This window comes from Camelus ferus, chromosome 19, assembly GCF_009834535.1.
Source record: "Camelus ferus isolate YT-003-E chromosome 19, BCGSAC_Cfer_1.0, whole genome shotgun sequence".
Taxonomy (NCBI): domain Eukaryota; kingdom Metazoa; phylum Chordata; class Mammalia; order Artiodactyla; family Camelidae; genus Camelus; species Camelus ferus.
Window position 1 is genome coordinate 32091860 of NC_045714.1, and position 23941 is coordinate 32115800.

General features: G+C 44.4%; 1 protein-coding gene across 7 annotated transcripts in view; it reads left to right on the forward strand.

The window, feature by feature from the left end:
• The window catches only part of SLC23A2 (solute carrier family 23 member 2), a 112047-nt gene that overhangs the window by 59471 nt on the left and 28635 nt on the right, over nt 1-23941 (forward strand). For all 7 annotated transcript variants that reach the window (XM_032461873.1, XM_032461874.1, XM_032461877.1 and 4 more), the window contains 3 exons: nt 1147-1245; nt 8328-8444; nt 10344-10501. In XM_032461873.1, the coding sequence (XP_032317764.1) occupies nt 1147-1245; nt 8328-8444; nt 10344-10501 (374 nt within the window). The remainder of the gene's footprint in view (nt 1-1146; nt 1246-8327; nt 8445-10343; nt 10502-23941) is intronic.

Here is a 23941-nt window from a genome sequence, read left to right on the forward strand (position 1 = left end):
TAATCTAATAACATAGAGTTGCTTTCTCCCCACACCCTTGTCAATATTCATCTTTTAAAATTTCCCCCTAATGTATGTTAAAAATGAAATTGTATCGTCATTTCTATAATTTTAAGTGAGGTTGAACAGCTTTTTGTGTTTTTTTGATATTGTTTTTCATTTTTTTGGATCACAGACTTATGTGTTGTCTTGCATTTTCTCTTAGACTATTACTCGTCTTTTACTTCTCTTCAGTGTATTTTACAACACCAGAATTTAAACTTTTTATATACTTTTTCTTTTTTTCCCTCTATTTTTAAAAAATGTAGTTGTGCTGTTTTTCATACATATAATTATTTTCAGTATTATCTTTTCATGATAGATTCTTAAAAATGGAATCATTTGGCCAAAGACTAAAAGTATTTTAAGGTTCTCACTACATGCAGCCAAGACCTAATAAGGTGACTATGTTGCATCTCACCGAGGGTGGACGAAGGGAGGTTAGGATGCTGAGGGCTTTTCTTACGAGTCTCAGGATAACTTCTAGTCTTTGCACCATAAGGGCTCAGAAACTTGATTTTGTTGGCATAGACAGCCCCTGGCCACCCCCACCTCCCTGGTGCCCCGAGGAGATGCACGTACCAGTGAACTATTTTATTTAATCGCAGTGAAAAATATAAGTTAGTAAGTTAGGGTAGCAGCAGTGCATGAATCGCTCTGACTAGCACATACCCTCCCTGTAGGGACTAGCAGTTGTCACCAGGCCTTACCTGGGAAGGGCTCTTAACCAGGGCAGCTCAGGATGCCCCTCCCCTACTCAGAAACTGCAGCTTGTGCTCTCAGCCAAGGCTCCCTTGTCCTGGAGGGTGCCGGGGGGGTCCTACTCCTTGTAGTTTCTTTGGATGTTCCATTTCTGGTCCCCTTTAGCTGGCCCCCTGTTCACGTAGCCTCACTCTGTAGGACACACGGTATGTTTCTCCATCCAAAGCACACGCGTAGTCACTGATGCAGCACGCACTTGTCAGAAGTTCCATTTAAGAAAACTAAAAACTTGGCTCGTCTGATAGGTGAAAATTGCTTTTTTTTTTCTTTTGGGGAAAATGTGTTCATACAACAGAGTGGTGGTATAAGGTGAAAAAAGCCTCTAAATGGAGTGTTTCCCTTCAGGTGGTGATCAATGGAGGTGCCACGTCCAGTGGCGAACAGGACAATGAAGACACTGAGCTCATGGCAATATACACCACAGAAAATGGCATCGCAGAAAAGGTACCCCCTTATGCCCACCCACTCGCCACCGCTGCTGTCCCCAGATCCTGTACAGGAAGTGGGTGTCCATCTGGGGTTTTGTCTATCCCTCTTGAGTGTGTGTGTGGTGGGGGTGGGGGTGTTCTCTTTATAATGGAAATAGAAAGAGTGATGGGGAATAGACGTTACTAATTTTTAATTGTTTTAGTGGCAGTTAAAGTGAGAAGTTCCTTATCTAGATATTTTTAAAAAACCTCAGCCAGGATGCCAGAGGGAAGTGATTAAGAGTCTGAGGTCTGGAGTGAGGTCCAGGTGCTAATATGACTCAGGCCCTGAGGGGATTAAACTCTCTGGCATTGATTGCCTCATCTCTAAAATGGGTATAAAAATATCAGCATCTGACTTAAAGTTGTTGTGAGGTTCTCTTTGTATCCGCCACTGTGCCTAACACATATGAGAAGTTTGATAATAAGGCATTTCCAGACTAAGACTTCTCAATTTCATTTGAGTTTTGCTTGACAAGACTTTTAAACAGGTTTTATTTTCACTATGAAGATTTACTGGTTAACTTACATAATAAGGCATTATAGTCTAGAAGCACTGTATTGTGCTGTAGACAGTGTATGCCGTATATTCAAGTAACAGACCGCTAAGAAGTTGATACATAGAAATCAAGTGCCCAGCTTGGGTATTAGTGCAGTAAGTTTAGAGTGTAATCACCAAAATGATAAAGAACAAAAGAAATTATGTCAAAATTCTTGAATAATCATATGTTTGTGTCTGTGTGTTTTCTTTTCTTTTCTTTTTTTTCTCTTTTTTATTTATTTATTTTTTAAATTTTTCTTTCTTTTCTAGTTTGGGAGATGGGAATGTCATTTTTGGCCATCTTGACCAACATTGCTATTATTTGGTCACGCTATTATAAGTTTTGTGGAGGCTAGATTGATGCCGAGATGTTGAAATTCCTGCAGTGTTGGATTCCGAGCTGCTCCTCAGAACCAGAGATGGGAGCAGCCATGGGTGGCGTGTAGATTGGTGCCTGTGGTCTGCAGTGGAGACTCACCCCATGGGCAGCATTTGGGTGGGAGCCACCGCCTGTCCAGCTTGGGTCTCGACATCCAGGAGGCACATCTTGTAGCAAGTGCTTCTGTCTTTATAGATGTGTTGGACTGTATCCAGTCCTCAGGTACTTGGTCCTTAATCAGAGAGTCACCAGCATTCCCAGGCTGTAGGCTGCTATGATTTTGGATGCTTGTTATCCAGGTATTGATGGCTGTCTTTTGGAATGAATAGTAGGGAGCATTAATACTTAAGATACTACGTATGTTTTTAAACATCTATAACTATACCTTTTACTGATCTCTTCGTAGAAAAAGTGTTTAGTACATTTATGTTAACACACTTATGCTAGACATTTGTTGTCTGGGTGAACATTTTTTTCATCACCTAAGCTTTGATAGGTGTATATTTCCTTGAATACTAGTGAAATAGACTATCTTCCTATTCTACTGATCATTTTTTCTTGTCTTAGGAAATGACAAGGATAGTGAGATAGAGTTACCATGTATTGAGTAGTGTGAAGGTTCCAGACCCTTGGCTGAACCCTTTAAGCAGCCTGTCACGTTTAGTCCTCATAGCAGCCCTGTCAGAGAGGTGCTGTCACTGTCCCTGTTTTGAAGATGAAGAGCATGAAATATTTAGGTCCTCTGCTCTCTTAAGTTTATAAGGAAAACTTCACACTAGAGGATGCTGCCCATTGGGATCTTGCTTTTCAGATGGTAGCGTAAGGCTCTCTGAACACCTGACTATGAAATAAGAGTGAGCCATTCAAGGTGAGATGAGAACTGGGGGCAAGAGAGGCTGTCCTACGTGTTCTCCATATCCATAGGGCTTCTTAGTTGTATATAGAATAAAATTCTAATTTTATTAGAAACTTGGCTTTTCTGGTGTCTGTTAAAACTCTTGAACTCGTTATGGCAAATGCTGATTAATATGTTGTTAGATCCAAGATTCTCATCTTGGAATTTGCTCAAAGGGATTTTTTTTTTCCTGAAAGGACCAGAAGGATAATGCCTTGAATCATCCATCAATCGTGAGTCTGTATGATGGTGTCAGGATCCATACCTAGTACTTTATCTAAGTATGGACCTCAGTATCATTGGGATTCCTAAATTAAGGGTGTTGAGGGAAACTGAACTTCATAATGAGGGTATTTGGAACAAAAATGAACTAAAAGTAAAGCTTAGATATTCACATTGAAATATCAGTATTTTGTTGTTTTAAAGAAGTAAATCTTCACAAAATTTGCTTACAGAAGTATATGAAATGGTTGCAGTGGTACAGCAAATCATTATTAATCACAATTTCAGAAAATCAGTTGTTTCTGATAATCACTAAAAAGAAACTCTGTTTCTTTGCGGGGGGCTGTGTGGCATGGTGGCAGATGTGGCCTTTGGTGACAGCCTGTCTGTTCAGCTCCTGGGCAAGTCACTCACCTTTGTAGAGCCTCCAACTCACCTGTAAAATGGTGACATAACAACAGAACTTTCCAGGGCCATTGTGAGAAGTAAATGACAGAGTGTATAAAAGAGCATGGGACTTCTAGGAAACAGAGGTTGCCAAAATGTGGAAGTAGTTGCAATTAAACTAGTTATAAAGAGTCTCCACTTGACTGTCCTGCCTTGCTTACTGCTTGAGGTCTTTGCTGTCCATTGTTTCAACTATAAAGTTGCAATTATCACAATGTCTTTTAAACGTAGGATAAAATTAACTTATTTTCATAATTTTGAGATTTTTTTTTTTAAGTTAAAAGGTTTTTAACTTTTTTGACTCACAATCTCTGCAGATACTCTTTAAGTTACCTTTTATTCAGATATGAGCTGTTCTTGAAAAATGAAGTTCTCTTGAACATGCTTAAATAAGCCCAAACCTAAAGAGTCCAGAATTGTATTAGAACAGCTTAAAATGTGCTGCCTCCGTTCTTGGTCTACGCTGGCAGTGTGGTGTGCGTATTCCACGTTCTTTTCCACTTTTACACACACACACACACACACACACACACACACACACACACACACCCCCGAGAGTGTTATACCAGAGAGTGAGCTGCTATTAGTCCCCATCCCGCCTTCATAATGTATATCTTACCAGGTTAGTAAATGTATATGGAATTTTTTTTTATTTTTAAAAATTACTTTTAATATCTTGACTACATAATCTCATGGTTTAAAAAATGAAAATGTATCCAGAGGTACATAGCTAAGTTTCCCTTCCACCATGTTTCCTATCCATCTAGCCTCACACTTCTCTGTTAAAAGGAAGTAATCACTATTATAAGTTTATTGGGTTTCTTTCCGGACACTATTTATGCACATACAAGCAAGTTTGAATCTGTGTTCTTTTTTCTATTCTCCTTCCCCCCATAAATACTATATATACACTGCATCTTTGTTTTTTTTTTTTGCTTATCAATATATCCTGAGATCTTCTCTCATCACTTTATAAAGAGATCCCTTTTGCCTTTTATTGTGATTTTTAAGCTGCTTAGTGACTCACTGTAATTTAACTAGTCTCCTGTTGATGGGCATTCCTTTTAGGGGGAATAGGGGGTGGGGAGTGGGGATTTGAGTCTTTTTGCAGTTATCAATGCTACGGTGAATAACCTTGTACACACGTCCCTTGCCATACACATAAGTCTAGAACAAATTCCTAAAGATGGAATTGCTGGAGGAAGGCATATGTGGATTTGTGATTTACATAGATTATTACCAAATTGTCCTCTGTGTGGTTATACCAGTTTATTCTCCAGCTGGATTTATGAGAGGGCTAGCTTGTCCACAACCTTGCAGAGAATTTATTAAACTTAAGAATTTTTGCCAATATAAGTAAAAAGTATCATCAGGATATAGTTTCTTAAGTGCTGTTTTAAACTTTTTACTGTGAAATAGTTTCAGACTTACAGAAAAGTTCCAAAAATAATATGAAGAGTTCCTGTGTATCCACCATCCAGATTCCCCAGATGTTAACATTTTACTACATTTGCTTAATCATTTTGTCTCTATACAGATTATTTCTGAACTGTGTGAAAGTAAGTTACAGACATAATACTCCTTTATCCCCAAATACTTCGATGTGTATTTCCCAGAAACAAAGACATTCTTGTATATAACCCCAGTACAATTCCCCAAATCTGGATAGTCACCTTTATACAATTATTATTGATACTTGATTGATTTCATTAATTTTGATTTTTAAAATAAACCTTAAAATATTTATTTGAAGTTCCTCAGTTGTCCCAATAATGTTCCTCATAGCTAAAGAATAAATAGGTAAATAAAGTTTAGTTCCAGGATCCAAATTAGTATCACTTCTTGCGTTTAATTGTTTTGTGTATCTTTAGTCTCCTTTAATCTGAGGCAGTTCCTCAGTGTTGGTTATCTTTTGTTATCTTGACATTTCTAAATAGTGTGGGCCTGTTTACTTTGTAGTATGTCTTTGTCTGGTTTTGATATCAGGGTGATGGTGGCTTTATAGAATGAATTTGGGAGTGTTCCCTCCTCTTCAGTCTTTAGAAAGAGTTTGAGAAGGACTGGTATGAGTTCCTTTGTGTGTTTGGTAGAATTCCCCAGTGAAGCCATCTGGTCCTGGACTTTTTGTTTGCAGGGAGTTCTTTTTTTATTACAGGTTCTCTTTCACTTCTAGAGATCAATCTGTTCAAAGTAACTATTTCTTTTTGATGCAGTTTTGGTGCACTGTATGTTTCTAGAAAGTTGTCTGTTTGTTCTGTGTTGTCCAGTTTGTTGCCATATGGTGGTTTATAGTATTCTCTTAACGGTGTTTTGCATTTCTGTGATGTTGGTTGTAATTTCTCCTCTTTCATTTTTTATTTTGTTTATTTGTGCCCCGTCTCTTTTCTTCTTGGTGAGCCTGGCCAGAGGTTTGTTGATTTTGTTTACTCTTTCAAAAAAACAGCTCTTGGTTTTATTGATTTTTTTTCTATTTTTTTTTCCAGATTGTACTGATCTGTAACTTGTAGTGTTTCTGTACTATTTTCAGACATTTCTTTTTGTTTACTTTGTGAGCAGTAACACTCCTTACCTGTGAGACCATATAATATGATAGTGTCGCATTGTCCTTTGTATATTGAGTTCATTATCCATAGTTGAATCATGTCAGCAAAACAAACAACTATGTTCAGGGATTTCTGAGGCTGATTTGGGGTCACAAATCAGGTTTAGTGATTTGGTAGGAGGACTCAACGTGAGTCAGAAAAGCTGTTATATCCCTGATTACAGATTATTTCAGAGAAAAAGGGTACAGACTAAAATCAGTGGAATAAAGCATGTAGGGCAGGGTCTAGGAGACACCAGCACAAGCTTTCAGTTGTCTTCTTCCAGTGGAGTTGTATGGGCAGTGCTTCATTTTCCTGAAAGCAGTGTGTACTGACACTCAAGAAGTATTGCCAACCAGGGAAGCTCACCCACTTGGTGTCCAGGGTTTTTTTTTATTGGGATCAGTCATGTAGGTGCGGCCAACCACCCATATGGCTGCCCTTTGTCTCCAGCCCCTCTGGAGTCAAACTCATACCATGTGGCCCAGGGCCCCCACCCTCAGTTGCATTGTTAATGTAAACTATGAGGGGAAGTCCAAGGCTTCAGGTAAACAAGTACGCTCTTGAGGAGCAAGATATTACAAGAGCATAGAGGTTATCTCCCAAGTGGCAGACAGGGACCAAACCTGTCTTTGAAGCGTGCAGGGTTTGGACAGCCCAGACCTGCTAAGTTAATCACTTACTGTGCATCAGTGCATATCAAACAACTCACCACCTTTACTAACAAAGTTTAGAAGACACACATGATCTATTTAAACCCATTTAGTAATACAAATCTGCCACTCTCCATTGTTTGAATGGAAAGAAAAAGATTTCTCTCTCGAAGGTCAGATTCAGTTCACATATGGATTAGATCAAGTATCAACTTACATCAGACATTTACCTTTAGGCTTTAGAAGGTGAGGCTGAATTTTGTCACTTCTTTTGTTCAAGAGTATTTGGCCCCCAAATCCGTCCCCCTGTGTGTGAAGAATTGAATGACAAATGTATGGAGTGAGCATCTTTCTGTGGACCAAATCCATTGGACAAGAGGGCACAACTTGGACTAGCCATGGTCAAGGATCAGAATGTCATCATCTATATTTTTTTGTGTCACATCTTTACATTTTATTTCCTGTTGGACACTTTGTGTTATAAATAAAAACATTTTTTTAAGAAAAAAAAGAAGCGCACATCTTGGATTCCAGGAAATTGCAGAGTTTAGAAACCAGAGCAATATTGAGGGTGCATGGGGGAACCCCTGAGGTTACCTTGAGTTTTCTCTTCGGCTCAGGTACTAGGTGTGTTCAGAAGTGATGCTGAAGCTGAAGCTGACTGGAAGCGTCCAGGCTGTAACCCAAAGTACCTGGTTTTGTAAAGATTCCGACTTAAAAAGCATGCAGTGTTTAACACTAATTTTTTTAAATATTTAGTATGATGGGGGGAGAAAAGAAAAAAAAATTGTCCCCTAAACTATAATGCATTTTTAGCCTGCTTTTCAAAACAAAATTTGAATCTTCATATCTGTGTACTTTTGCTCTCTTCACTCACCATTGTGTCTTAGCTGCAGTGTTTCAACAGAAGAGGATGTAGGTACAAACATCTTTTTCCTTGCATATATGGAATGGGGTGGGAGGGACAGATGAGGGCTCTCTGTTTGAAAGTGGTTAGCATTTTGTAACGTTTCATTCAGGGCCCCCAAGACCGCTCATGCCGAGGTATTACTTTGTGGTCTCAATGCAGGAGGTGCCCAGACCTGGGGAGAAGCTCTGAGCAAGCTGGTTGCTCTTGGGCATGAGCTAATGGTAAGGGATACCGAACCCCCAAACTCCGAGAACAGACTGTCCCACCAACTGAGTGTGCTTGTCATTGCGTCAAAGGTAGCCAAGGCTTAATTTTATGGGAGAGTGACAGCCACTTTATCAAGTTGTTTTTAAGTTAAGAGTGGCTTATGCTGAGTTAACGTACGTTCTTGCTTTCATTAAGCAACTCCTTTTTTCCCTCTCACTCTCAGAGCTCTCTTGCCGAAACCTTGGATAGCACTGGCAGTCTAGACCCCCAGAGATCAGACATGATTTACACGATAGAAGATGTTCCTCCCTGGTACCTGTGCATATTTCTGGGGTTGCAGGTAAGATGGTTCCTTTGGGATGTAACCACCAGCAGATACTTGAATTGTCTGTCTGGATTTTTTAAAATTCAATTTTATTCTTATTTATTGATGACTTTATTATAAATTACTCTTTTAAGAATGACGAATGGCAATTGTTAACATCAGTTTCATATCAGTGAAAGTAAGAGAACAGGAGGAATAACCATGGAGTGAAAGAAGGAAAGTGTTCAGGGAATAAGCAAGAGAAGTGACATGGAAGGAAGCGGAAAAGACCATGTGGCTCTGGAAAGGGGAGACTAGAGGGAGGAGAAAGACAGAAGCATAGAGAAAAGTAGGGTTAGCGTTCATCTCCCATTCCTTGTTAACCAACCCACAGTCACCATCAACTCTGCCATGTTGGCCAGGACATAAATGGGGAGGCTTCAGCCTTATTTTTAAAGGAGGGCGGACTTTGGTAGTGGCTGCTTTGTCTGCTGCAGCTGCCCGTGGGAGCAGAGCAGGGAGGCAGCCAGGGGAGGGGTGGATGGGACAGGCGTTGACACGAGAGGATGCAGGGCTCCCACATCTTTGGTGCTCTTCCCCGACCCCACTCCCTTTTCCCACTTTCGGATTAAGCAGGGCTTTAAGAGGAAGGGGAAAGCTCTTTGCCCAGATGAATACTCCTGGCCTGTGTTTGCTTTGGTTTAAGGTCTCGCTTTCCATTCTTTTTCAAGTTTGAATGATCTGTTCATGCTGAGAAAATCAGTCTCATTGCTCAGACAGGTTTGTTCACTTGGAGGTGGACTGTACCTGCTGACAGCTGATGCTTTGATATAGTTTCCAGGTCCCTTCCCCCACCTTAGGTATCAAAGCACTTGGTAACGTGGACAGAAAGGTGTCTAGTATAGAGGACACAACCAAAGGGGCTGAGAGGCCTCGGCAGATAATTTCCCCCAGGCCAGGGTTGGGAAGCCCGTGTGCATCATGCCCTTCTTGACAGTGCACAGCATCTAAACTTGTGAGCAGCTTGAGGGGGTCCTGGCCAGAAACGTTCTCTTCCCCTCACCAAATGCCTGTTAGTGTTGGGCTTTATGGGCGGAAAGCAACACATTTTGGCACATGTGAGCAGCGATGGGGAACTACTGGGAAGAAAAGTAGGAAGTTTGGAGAATAGAAGTAGGAACTGAACAAGAAGACCTAGGAGGAAGGGAGTGAGCAGTGAGGGCTGAGAATTGTCCTGCCAGGGGCACAGGGAGTGGGGGAGGGGCCCCAGAGGAAGAGTGGGAGGGGCTCTTTCTGGAGGAGCCCCACGACTGCTGTGTGTCCTTAGCTCTTCCCTGATGGCTGTCAAACAATGCCAGACCACTGAAAAAGATGGAAAACGCCTTGTGCAGTGAAGCTAGTGTAACTTTAATCCCCAGACCTGAAAGAATTAAAAAAAGAAAAAGGCTATCTCAAGACCACAGATGTAAAATTCTACATAAAATATTGGCAAATCAAATCCCAGAAGAAAAATACAGCGTCAATGACTTGGGTTTGTTTCAAGAATGGTTCAGTGCAACACAATTCATGTTAACAGATTAGAGGAGAAGGACCTACGGTTATAGCAGTTGATGCTAAAAATCATTTAAAAAAAACCAAACATCCCCAGTAACAATTACATAAGTGAAACATCGCCAGTGCTTGTACTGAGTACTTCCTTCATGCTGGCCTGGATTCGTATGAGTCATAAGTAACAATACAAGTAAGTAATAAGACAAGAAAATGTAATGGAAGGAGAAATGCTGAACAAGAGATATGATTTGGCATATAGTGAGAGTGTGTATCTACAAGAACAAATTCTTCATATGGGATTCTTTTTAAAAACAGCAGGAGTTAGAAAACAGAACAATACAAAGAAGGGTTACTCTTCCGCCTCTGTCTCCCTGCTGCCCGCAGCACTACCTGACGTGCTTCAGCGGCACAATCGCGGTGCCCTTTCTGCTGGCCGACGCCATGTGTGTGGGGTATGACCAGTGGGCCACCAGCCAGCTCATCGGGACCATTTTCTTCTGCGTGGGAATCACAACTTTGCTGCAGACGACTTTTGGATGCAGGTGAGATTGGGCACTAAATTGGGACTGCTTGGAAGGACTGGCCGGAGTGTGGGGAGGTGTGTCCTAGTGGCCTTTGCCCTGCGTCTCCCCCAGCCCCACTGTGTTTCCTCTCTTGGTGAGTGGGACCGCTTCCCACCCAGTTGTGCAGGCTCGAAACTCAGGCTGACTTTCATCTCCTTCCAGCCCACCAGCTGGCAGGGCAGGTTTTCTCTCCAGAGCCCCTTCTCTGCCCCCATTCCTGGAGTTTTGACCTGGACTGTTCTGCTCAGTTCCCAGTTGGTTTCCCTGCCTCTAGGGCTGCTCTCCTCTGCCCCACCCGATGTGCTGTCTTTTCACTGCTCACGTCTTGCTGAGTGCCACCAGGGTACAGTACTCCCTGTTTAAAAACCAGGGTATGCCCATCCTGTAGGCTTCTTCCTGATTCTCTGTCCCTCAGCCTTTCCAGCTACACCCCTGAGCCCTGCAGTCCTCTTCCCTGCACTTACTTGGGGCTGAGTGCCCCCTCAGCCCCCACCTGCTGTCTCACTAGCCTGTGCTTGTGCTCCTGGCAGCCCCCCCACCCCCGTCTGGCTTGCCCCTTCCCTCTCTGAAGCATCCCTGATCCGCCAAAGCCTCCGTTGTTCTCTCCTCTGAGTTCCCACGCATGCATCTTGTGTACGTTCTTCTAATGTGGCTCTTATTCCACTTCGTCCTTTTTTGTTTGTATCTTTTTCCCTTTTCCGTGCTCCCCTCCGTGGTGCTAGGACTCCGCTTTGCATCCCAGGCCCCAGCTTCAGTGGGTGTGGAGCTGGCATGGGAGGGAAGAGAACTGTCCTTTCCTGCCTCTTCCTGTAGGCTTGCTTTGTCCTCTCCTGTCCCCTCCTCCCCCCTCTTCCCTGTGCAGCCTTTGCCTTTACCCTAGGGCACTGCTCCAGGGGTGGAGCCTGTGGGGACAGGACCTTCCTGGGGGGAGGGCAGCATAGTAAACATGCAAGTTCTGTCTCTCACTCCATTACAGACTGTCTTTGCCTTCCCTGCTAGGGAAGCGGGAGCAAAGGCAGAGGGCAGAGAAGGCAGCTTGGGAATCAAGGACTGTGTTCCAGTGAGTCAGAATCCTCAGGGTGACCTTTACTTGGGGAGACCAGAGAACACGGGGAGAACAGTGTCAGATCTTTCTGGTTGGTGGCATAGACAACGTCCTCAGAGGGGTACGGCAGCTCCCTCGCAGGCCCCCTGCCGGATTGCCTGTAGTTACGATGCTGAGCAGACCCCTTACCTCACAAAGGAAAGTCTCTTAGGTGAGCCCTGAGGGGAGGGCAGAGTGTCATGGACTCACTAGGGAGGGAGATATGTTCAGGTACTCCAGGGAGGACTCGATTCATTCTCTTAGGGACCAGGTAGTTAAATTTGGCTGGCAGCATCTTTCATTCTTTTGATACAGCATTCAGGGTTCTGTATTTCAAAGCCAGAATGGATTAAAAACCTTTGTGGGCTGACTCAGGGGCCTTACCTTGTATACAGGTTCTCTGGGGGAAATGTTCTTTTCCTAAACAGATAACTCATCAGAGAACTTGTAGCAGAAACCATTTATAAACTTAGGCAGTGCTTGTAGTTGAGAATTGTTGGTTGACTTGAAGCAGGAATGAGAGACATGTTCACTGTGGTACAGCAGGTGCCAGGTGCGGCTCGACCCTGGTTTCCCATCAGGGAGGCCGGTCCTCGCTGACAGGTGAGCCTGGCCGTGGTAGCTACAGTGGTGACATAGGAGGGAGAGTCTGGGGGAGCTTCTGTGAGCGCTTTCAGTTATGGGAGGGCACAGGAGACCTGAACCGCAGCTTAGGTCAGTGCTGCAGACCCTGCCCCTCCCCTTCCCACCCCTGTCCTTCCCCTGAAGGAGCTGAGAAAGGATAGGAGGGGGATTTGACACACCTGTTGGGATGGCTCAGAGGCCCGACATGCAGCGCTGCAGTGTGTGTGTGTGGGTGTGTGTGTGTGTACGTACACATTCGTGTGTGCACATGCAAGTTCTTGTGTGTGTGCTCTGGGCCCAGGAGGCTCAGAGAGACCAGCTTTCCTTCCTCTGTTTTGTGGGAGATGTCAAGGAAGGCCTCACCCATACTGCTGGGTGGTGTGAGAATCAGTGAGTCCCATCCTTAGTGTGGTGTGGCCATTTTCTTAGTTGTAAATCAGGAGGCAGGCGTCATGTCTAATAACCACATCAGTGAATACGTCCTGCCAGGGCTTTGGTGTGCTTTTGTCTTTGGACATGGGTTTTCTATGAACATTGTGGTGTAGGGTTGTGTCTGGGAAAAGAGAGAGAGAGAGGTACTCAGTGACTGAGTCCCGCAGATACTTAGTGAACCATCTGTGTGAAGGATGCCAGGGGACAGGGCCCTGTCGTGGTGCTGATTGAGTGCACGCCCTGTGGTACAAAGGGGAGCCTGTGCCGTCAGGGGTTTGCAGTAATGTCCTGCTGGGGCCTTGAAGGGGCAGAGTCACAAGGAGGTGGCCGCTTGTGAGATGTGTCTTGAAGACTTGGTTCGCTCTCAGCTCACGAGGGTTGAAGGAGCCTTTTCCATCCTGGGAAGGATGGGAACAAAGTCGGCAGAAAGTCATGGCCTGGTGAGTGATTCCCCTGAACAGAGCGCATAGGCCAGACTGTGGACCAGCCGGCAAGGCTGGGGCATTATCAGCAGGGCGCGGAGAACGTCAAGGCCTTTATTGGCAGGGGACTCGCCTTACAGGGGCCGTGCCTTGAAACGCGTTACTTGGTGCTCTGTATAGGGAGGTGAAGGGCCAGATTCAGGGGATTAGGGAAATCCAAGAGAAAGGTGACAGGGGCCCAGGCAAGGATTGGGGATGGGGGGGACAGAAAGGTACATGGTAGAGGAGAGGCACAGAAGCCGAATTCAGGGAACTCCACCGTGTGGGGCGAGGTAGCCAAGGAGCGTGTTGGGGTGTGTCTGAGTGATGGAGTTAGCTCCAGCCCACACTCCAGGGGTCAGTTCCTGCTTTCGATCCCTAGATGGAAAGAACAGCCCGGAGTGTGCCTTGTTTGTCTTGATTAAGGAATCCCTGTGAGTGAGTGAATTTGAGCAGCTGCCTTCTGTACTGTGGAGGGTGCGGGAGCACCCCCACCCCCACCCAGCGATGTTATCCCCTCTCCCCTCGTGCTTCTGGCCCTTCCTTGCATGTGGTGAACTTCTGCTCTTTGTGCTAACAGCACTTTTTTCTTGCCTGGGACCTTGCTTCCAGCTTCTATCTGGTAGGGAGACGATGAGAAGGCACTCTGTGGCGTGGTTTCCAACTCCACAAAGCCTCAAGCTGTTGTTGGTATGTTCTTTTCAGTTTTGTTCAGCGTATATTTGAGGGCCCACTGGACAAAGGTGAACCTAGATGGTGAGGTGGGTGAGGGGCATTCCCCTCTCTGCCTGGTTGGTCACCACCTGTCGGGTTTGTTTGCTGTCCCTTTGTATTCATGTGTCCCATCTCCCCTGTCCTCTGCATCTCCCTGTCCTTCACCCGTTTCTGTTAAAGCTCTGACTCCTCTTTCCACAGCTTCCCCTCCTGCCACTGCACCCAAAGAGGCAGGGCTCCCCCTTCCAGCTAAACCACCTCTCACACCCTTGCCCCCAGGTTTCCAAAGAGAAGAGCAGAGATCTCAAGAGTGGCCAGTTATCCTACTCCACTAGCATTTCCAGCAGAGCAAGGTTGGCACTCAGACCTCAGTAGAGTGGGGACCCACCGCTGGTACTCAGTACCCAGTACCCAGGACGGAGTCGGCGTCTTTTCCAGGGGACTCATCAGAGTCAGAGCAGCAGCATTGCCAGTGCTAGATAAAATCAAGCTGTTGAATATTGTAATGATAAACTGTAATTCCCACAGGCGGTCAGAATCTACTGTTCCCAGTGCAAAGTGTTAGCTTTCACTATGTGGCAAATAATAGTTTCTTCTCCCTCTGCCCATGGGGGAGTGAAACTAGCGATCACGATAAGGTAGAGGCAGTGTTACGATTCTGCACACATGGCCTCTTCAGCTCTCAGTTTCCTTTTGTGAAAATGAGATGGTGTTTGCCATCATTGGGTTTTTGTAGATTATTATAAGCTTCTTCCTAAAAATATGTTTGGGAAGTTAGGGAGCATGAGTAACATGAGAAACCTTTCAGTTCTGCTGCTCGCTGACACAGGCCCTCATCATACTGTGAATTGTCGCCTTAACAGACTTCTGATCTACTTCCTGATCACAACAGGATCAAACAAACAGATAAAGCAGCTGGGGGCAGCGGGCATGTGAGGCTGGGACAGTGTGGGAGGGAGAGGCTCACGTGGCTGAGAGTGGGCTTTACTCCCAGTGTCTCCGCCGTGAGGACTGCAGGTGGCCTGTGCGTGTTTGTTGGTGTGTGTTTGTGGTTCACACTCACTTCCTTAGGCAGAGCTGCAGAAGGAAGTGGTTTTCATTTTCAGCTTTCATGATTTCTAAGACAGATTTTCAGACTTTTCCAACTCTGAGTGGTTTGCCATGTGTGTCTTGAGTTCTGGATGTTTCTCTGTGTGTTTGCTTAACACCTGCCTTGTACCCAGTACTCCCTTGCATTAAATGTGTAGCGGGTACGTGGGGCCTAGAGGCTGGCTGTGGTCCATGCCTGTGAGGGGTGGGCCCTGCACTGTGAAGAAGCTGAGATGATGACTGCAGGTCTAGAGCAGAGGAAGGGAGAAAGTGTACACATCACCCACCTGCGGGCTGTGGCCAGATCATCTCTGCTCCTCATTTGACATGGGTGCTCTGGTGAAGAGTGGTGTGCTGTTCCTGGAAACCTGTTTCCACTTCATAAAAATAACCAGAATTGATAGGGAAACAGTGAGGGTGAAACGGACATGTGCCTTTGCAAACCTGAGCGTGAGCTCAGAATGCCAGCATAAGATGCTGTGTCATAAACACTCCACCGGGGCATGTGTTCCACGGGCTGGCCTGGCTGAGGCCACACAGGGGTGTCTGATGCAGCACATGCTGCAGCCCTCCTTCCTTCGCTGCACAACCGGGGGTGAAAGTGGCTTCCTTTCCTCCAGAGATCATGGATTGTGTTGAAATGGAGGTCGTGTTGTATGACTTCTGTGACCAGTGCTTCTCAGAGCCTCTGCCTGCGGAGGGTGGGCGGCTTCTGTGACAGCTGCTTCTTCCATCCCTCTCCTCCCACTTGACCTTTTCCTTCTTCCTTCTTCCCTTGGACTTTGATCCCCTGCACTTTGCTTTCAGTGAGGTCTCAACAGTTCTCCTTGTTCCGGTTGATTTGTGATGTCAGTCCTGGCCACCCTTGGGCTCTTTCCAGGAATTGATACAAAGCCTTTAAAACCCCAAGAGCCAGGCAGTGTTGTTCAGAGTCCGCCTAATCCGGGTGTTAGCCGGCCCACAGCAGCCACACCTCCCTGGCTTCGAGGAGGACTCAGTTAATGCATCATCTTGGCTGCCATTGTCTTTTCCATCAGATACCAACTCTTGGTAGCAGCTCTGAGCTTCCCAGAGTCCCCACCCTTGACCCCAGGCATTAGTGCAGAGATAGGGGGGTGAAGGAGGGCTTTCCAGGACCCTGCCCCTTGCTCACCACGCTCCCCTTCTCTGACCTCCCCTGACCTCCCCTGAAGTGTGCAGGCACTGTGTTTGGAGGACGACATCCAGCCTTTTGTTCCAGGTGCCTCTCGGAGGCTTAACTCTCAGCTCCCCAGCAAAAGAAAAAACTGGAGGTGGAGTGGCCCCTTCCTTGGGAGCCTCTTCTGGCTGTCAGAGGCCTGCTGTGGTCACTCAGAACCTTCCATTGCAGAGAAGTAGGGTTTCAGCCAAGAGAGTCATTACAGCCAAGGCAGCACTCTGGTCTCTAACAGAGTTGTCTGCGCTGAGGAGAGCACGCCCCTGTCATCCTTCTCCTTGAGTTCTTGGGGCCTGGACGTGTTGTGTGCTCTCTCAGTGTAGGGGGGCAGCTCCAGGATGCTTCACGGTCTCAAGTCCAGGACTTAGAACTGTTAACCACTGAGAAAACTTAGCAGGGTGGAGGGAAGCAGTGCTTAGATTGGAGACTGAGGTTTTCCCCCACACGCGTTTTCTGTATATGTATTAGTGTGGGGTGTATGTGCAGTTGTTTTGAATTACGTGAGAGCTGCAGGCAGCATGATGATGGCTCACCCCTAAGTACTCTCCTAGGAATGAGGGTCTCCTGTACAGCCATTTCCCACACCTGAGAAAGTTCAGTCGTATCACCTAAGACGCAGTCTTAAAATATCTTTCATGGCTGTTCCTCCACCTCTCTGAACAAGGATCCAGTCAAGTTCATGTGGTACATTTGTTTGCTGTGTTTCATTGGTCTAATAATAAACAGTCCCTACCATTTTCTCCGACGTCATCCTCTTTTTAAAGAGTCCAGGCCAGTTGTCTCGTTGCACATCCCATGGTCTGAATTTGTCTGATTGTGTCCTTGTAGTGATATTTGATTTGTTCCATAGCCCCCCTATTTGTTGTAAACTGGGAGATGGGGCCAAAGGTGTGGTTGAACATTTTTGCCAAAATTGCTATGTGGATGATAGCCTGTCACATTAAGCAGGCCCTTAATAGCAAGTTGTAGGTTTTTCTCCCTTTCATTAAAAAAAAATCAAACATTCATTTAACTCAAAGAATTTTAGGTAGTACATTAAAAACCTGGGGGCCAGTGAGAACCTGGAGGTGATGACCCGGGAGGAGGGAGTGCTGTCTTGCTCCCCTCACCAGCTGTATGGAGGAGCTGTGGCCTCAGGGGTGGCGTCACTCCTGTTCTACTGTTGACTGGCTGTGTTACTTCAGGCAAGCTGCCTGGTCTCAAAGTCCCCTCCCCTTGTATATAAAGTAGTAGTAATAATAGAGTTGTTAGTGAGAATCAAATAAGATAATGCCTGGCACCTGCCCACATTCGCCTGTTGGTGCTCATTATTTTGGTGGACCCTCCGGAAGGGAAGGAGATAGGTAGGTGCGAGTGAGGCAGAGGAGGGTGCACTGAGCAGGGCCGGGGCGCCTGATGGAGCAGCCTGTCCTTGACGACGCGGCAGGGGTTGGGTGTGCTCCGCGGCGGCAGCACTGCCGCAGGTGAGCTCCTTCCGCCCCCGCTTTTCCAGGTGGTCCCCCCCCTTCACTTCACATGCTCTTTCTCTGTTTGCTAATATTTCTGATGCTCCAGGAGACTGAGTCTTTTTAGCATGTGCGGGGTTAATGAATTCAGTTCCCCAAAGTCTGTTTTCTTTGTCACGTCCCACTTGCCCCGCATGTTCTCACGTTCTAAAATTCTCATCGTCGTCTTCATGGCCCACTGGCTCCCTTTCATCCTTGCGAGCCAGGCGACTGGCTGGCAGAAGTCGCACAGGGATGGCGCAGCACTATACCGAGTAGAGGACGCAGCCTCGTCAGATACCAGGGGGGAAACGCTGCCTTGTTTATTTTTAACTTGGTATTTTTTATAACTATTTGCCGTAACTCTAGTATTTTAAGGAATACTCCCCCTACTCCCCCTCCCAGAAAAATACTTTACAGTTAATTTTTTAAAGTCATATCTGAGGGATAACTGATACACAGTAAAGTCTGTCTTTTTTTGCATGTAGAGTTATATGAATTTTTACCCATATGTACAGTCACTAGTCACCACCACAAGCAGCAGACAGAGCATTGCCACTCCCCAAGAAACTCCCTCATGCCTCTGTGTGGCTGGCTAGATCTTTAAGTAAGAAAACAAACGCTTGACCTGAAATAGTTGATACTGTCATGCTTGAAAAAGAGATTATCAAAATTCTACCCAGACGACTCTCCTAAATCCTGTGCTCTGTCTGAATGAAGCCTTCTGCTGGGAGAGGAGCCGGTTGGCTGCCTCCTACTGAGGTTCCCCAGGAATGTGTCTCACTGGAAGTGCTGACTGAGATAGTTCATGGAACTTCGGTATTTACCTGCAACACACGAATATCATGGACTTGAAGATAAAAGTTATACTTGGCTTTAGTTAAGAGTTTTCTTTGAATCAACTCAAAACGGATTAAAGATCCAAATGTAATAAACATGAAATTATATAAGCATTAGAGTAAAACAAGGGTGAATTCCTTTATAACTAGAAGTAGGAAAAGACTTTTAAACTAGGGCTCAAGCTCCAGAAACAATAAAAGGATAAGTTTGATGTCATTAAATATTTTAGAAGCTTTGCACTGTAAAAATACACCGTAAATAAACAAAAGTGACAAGCTGGAGAAAATATTTGTCACGTATCATAGATGGAGTCTAAAATCTCTAATATGAGACTCTTAAAAAGCAAGTTAAAAAAATACCAAAAATTGTGTAGAAAAAAATGCAAAAGACATTAATAGACAAAAAGTTATATAATTCACCATTTGAAAGGATCATCGACTTATAACAAGAGAAATGCAAACTAAAACTACCCTGAGATACCATTTCTCTCCTTTGTCAGATTGACAAAAAATAAAAATTTCAACAGGCAACTCTGATGGCAAAGCTGTGGGAGAACAGACATTGTTACACATTGCTGTCAGGAGTGAAAACAGTTCGACCACTGCGAAGAAGAGGGTTGCAGTATCTAAGTACGTATGCATTTACCATTTGATCCAGCAGCCCTACTTCTAGAAATTTACCCTGAAGATATACAAATGCAGAATAAATACAGAAGGTTTTTATAACACAACTTACATGCCCATCTATACAGGAGACTGGGCTCTGTCATACATCACACAGTGAATCACTATGAAATCCTGAGAAAGAATGAGAAAGATCTCTATGAACTGGTGTAGAGTAGGTTCCAGGATATATTGAAAAAGCAAGTTGCAAAGAAGTGCTGTATGTGTGTTTGTGTGTGTTTGAAGAAATAAAGATATGTTCAAAATTAATAAAATTAATATGGTGGGTAAGTGGGTGAGGTGAAGAAGTGGGAGTGAGACTTTCCTCATCTCACTTTGTATGGTTTGATTTTTAAACTGTACAAATGTTCAGCATATTAAAAACATAAAATCTAAAAGGATGAAGAAAAGCAAACCCTAAAACTGAATATAAACAGAAACAAGTGAACCTAACTATATGTCAGATTGCTGGCCGGAAGGAGAAAAGAATTGATTCACAGACTTAAGAACATAGTACTTTGCACACCCAGAATGGGATATATTCTAAGGACAAAAAAGAAAAATTGAGAGAAATCTTAAACTTGGTAGTCTTGTTACTAGTAACATTGGTGTAATTCTGGAACTGTGCTATATGATGTTACAGATTGAACAAATGAATGAATACATTGATATGATGTTGGAGATTGTGATTCTCAGTGTAGGAGAAGGAGAGATACAAATATGGAAAGAAAGAAGGCAATTCAATAGCATTGGATTAGACTGGACATATCATTATGACCCAGTGACACAGAAATTGCTGTATCTGTATTCACTGACTAAATGCCATCCCAGTAACAGTGAGCTCACCCAGTGCACAGATCTTGGTTTCTAAATACCATTCTCCACTGAAGTGAATTAGGTCTCCTTGGAGAAGTGGTTAACTCCAAGGCTAGGGTTGAGAAAAGTACAAAGTTGAGCCTGGAGCATCTTGTGCCAGAAAACAAGGAATTGCTCAAAGAATGAGGCTAGGTATGTCAATGAGAATGGCAGCCTGCTTGAACAGGCTGCTGTGGGCAAGTTTGGGATAATTTACTAAAAGGAAGAGTCATGGAAGTATATTTAAAAAATGGAACAAAAACCAAATCCACGTGTCTACTGTGATGTTCAAAAAGGGAGATAAAAGTTGGACAAAAAGAAAAGTTCTTATTTAAAAAGGACGCTAATATTAAAATATGGTGGAATGATAAAATTGAAAAATCATGATTTTTAAGCCTACTGTGTAAGAATGTTAATAAGCTAGTTGGAATATAGTGTTTGCATAATCTAAGAATCACCCCATAGATACTTATTGATTACAAAAGGGAAAAGGTACTTTTCAAACGGAGAGTTCCAGCAGTCCCTTCCCTCATCAAGCTCTCCGGCCTCACGGGACAGCCTGACGTGACAGGCCTCCTGATGTGATGCCATAGGAAGTGTGTGGCACCTGAGCAGTCTCCTTGCCAAAGATGTTTAGCCTGGCTTTAGCATGGCACATGACAACCAAATGCAATATAAGAACTATTTGATTGGATTCTGAGAGTGGGGGCAGATATAAGCACTTTTATAAACAATTAGAGAAACTTAAATATGGCCTGAATATTAGATTACATTAATAAAATTAACTTCACTTACTTTGAGTGTGGTAAGGAGGAGGCCATGATGTGGACGGATATGTTTATTCTTAAGAGGTGCCTGCCAAAGTGTTTGGGTAAACGACACCTTGTGTGCAAGCTACTTTCCAACAGTCCAGCTGATACGTACAGACCACAGTAAACAGTAGGGAAATGTTACCCATTAGGAGTTTCCTTTGCCGCATTGTGTTTTGCTTTTCTTAAAAGGCACTTAGGCACACACTCCTGATGGCAGATTCTGTATTGAAACTATAGCTCCTTAAGGCCAAACTTGCTTTACATTTTAAAATTGTGCAGTTTAAGACTCAAATAAATGTTTATTTGGCGTTGAAAGGTTTTATACCAGCTTGACTGCTTTCTTGGTAGATGGGGGAAGCCGGGCACAGAGTGTACTCTCTGCACTGAGAATTATCAGTCTATTTTATTCATTTTCATTAAATGGTTTAGTTCTGGGCAGATGCCTGTGTCAAGCAGACTCCCAAGGAATCAAGTGATCAAAATGAGAAATCCCTTCATCTGGCATAGGGGTTGTCAGTCTTTGGTGCCTGGTACCACAGCCTCACCCAGAAGTGAGTATTTAAAATAGTACCCAGGCCTTGCCTCTGAGCCTTTGCTCAGCTCTTCTGTCATCAGCTCATTCCTAATGTTTAGTTTTCATTCATCATTTAAGGAACAGAGAAGATAGCACCTCCTCCAGGACATAGTCCTGGCTCTCCTTAGGATTTTTAATGTGTTCTCCTACAGCTGAGGACTTCCTGGCCATGATTTCTACAAGTCACCCACCAAGTCCCCAGGAAATCACTTCATGATTCCCTGGGAGTACTGGTTAAAAATGAAGACCTTACCCAGTCCTGGCTTGCCTAGAGTGCAGGTGTGTGAAGTGGCTGGTGAGAGACACAGCTTGACCTGGATGCCGGGGAGGAGTGAGGCACCTCCAGCAGGGTTTTGAACAAAGTAAAGACTTGTCTGGGTCTGGTGAGGTTCTTTCGCTGTCTTGGAGCTAGAGTATGACATGGGAAGGTGTCACTACAAATGTGCCTGTCTGCTTAGGTTTTTTTCTTAATGACATCTAGTGACATTAACTTTAAAAACTTTAATCTTGCAAAAATCTGTTTTGGGAGAATCTTCACTTATTTAAGATATACTTTCCCTGTAGTCAAGATTGGCTAACTTTTTCCGCAGAGAGACGGTAGTAAATATTTTAGGTTCTGTGTTTTCTGTTATGACTCTTCAGCTCTACCATTGCAGTGCAAAAGCAGGTGTAGACAACTCGTGAATGAATGAGGGAGCTGTGTCCCAGGGCAACTTGAGTCACAGAAACAGGTCGTTTGCCAGATTTGGCTCATGGTTCAGTTTGCCAACCTCTGGTGTAAAGAAAAGCACAATTCAAAGCACAATTTAAACAAGTTTATACTGTATAGCACAGGGAGCTATATTCAGTATCTTGTAGTAACTTGTAAAAAAGAATATGAAAACGAATATATGTATGTTCCTATATGACTGAAGCATTGTGCTGTACACCGGAAACTGACACATCATTGTAAACTGACTGTACTTCAATAAAAATGTAAGTAAACAGAAGTAAGGCAATTTAAAAAAAAAGCACAGTTTAATTTGTTTCCTTTCCAGTCTTTAGTACAGAATCTAAGAGTAGACTGTCCTGTCTGCTTGGGGAGCCTGGGGATCTGAAGTTTAGATGATCATGTGAGTGAAGAGCCCACGGTCGACCAGCTTCATGCTGGGGAAGTGCCTGAAAAGCCACTTTATCAGATCGGAGTATCAGGTGCTTTGTCATCCTCAGTCTCTTTCTTGGAAAATTGGCTCTGTTGATTTTTGATTCAGGGAAGCTCTTGTTTAATGAAGTAATATGTTACTGCTGCAAATTTCCCTAAGAATATTTCAGTCAAGCCACTGATTTACGCTGTGAGTTATGGAGGCCACACGTCGTGGCCGGGTTACTTTCTCACTGTAAAGCGTCTACCTGTCCTTCAGGACTGCGTGCGGCAGGCAGCGTGCGTGGCTGCACAGTGAACACGTAAGCCGGCATGTGCAATCTTTCTCCGGGTCATTTTGAGAGACTTTGCCTGCAGCAGCACCTATGGGAATCTTCTATTAACACCCACTTTCAAAGGAGCCCAGGGTCCTGGTTGTGTGCAAGTGAGTGAGCTTCTTTACGGCAGTGCTCTTAGGGCCTTTGATCATGGTGAAGCCAAAAAACGCTTGTCCTGAAAGGAGCCCAGGCAATGATCAGGTTCAAACTGAGGCTCATGTCACCAGGAGTGTAACCCAAAGCCAGTCTTCACTTTCCCACATCCAGTGACTCACAGATGCAGGGTTGATCGCAGTGGTCCTAAGGCAAGACCTCTAAATGCAGTTCATGTTACATTGCCCTGGGATGCATTGCTTGAAATCTGAAATGATAGTAAAACAGACGCCAGTTGTACCATTTGAAATGGTACCTATTACTGAGTAGGTGCTGACTTCCCTTTGCCCTTTCAGTACAGTTCTGAAAAATCGTGCTTAAAGAATTTTTGTAAATCAAGCAGTGTTTTCCCTTTGATATACATTCCCACTTCAGGTGACCTTCACTTCCACTTTTGATGGTGCTGTGCGCCAGGCCCCTCCAGGAGGTAATTATTAATGGATGGTTGTGGAGGGCGTGTCCATGTGAGTGGCCACCAGCACTGCATCTGGTTTGTACTGTGCAGCCTGCCTCTGTGTCGTAAAGCCAGCATCCTGCCTACTCTCAGTTGATTCTATCGCAGGGTTAAAATGACGAGGAGCAACAAAAGACTCATGACCCTCGTCTGGCTCAGGATGATGTGTGCCAGCTCTGGACTTGTAAAGCTGCTACGTGTCCTTCAGCCAGAGCCACTGTTTCTCAGTCCGGTCACTGTGTCACTCAGGACAGGATATGTTGTCAGCTCAAAGGAGAGCATGCTGGGTTCCCGTCCTGCTGGCCAGGACCCTGATACAGAGCTGCTTGGGAGTATTTAAGAATGATCCGGACATCTGGGAGTTCCTAACCCTGCAAACAGAATGAGCCAGTTTCATATTTTACCCCCAAAGTATTGTTAAAGATAGATTCTCGTGTTAGCCCACAGAGCCACCTTAACGTAACGCCAGCAGACATGCTGCATTGTACATCTCTGATAATAAATGACAAAACCTTTTGAATTTGAGTG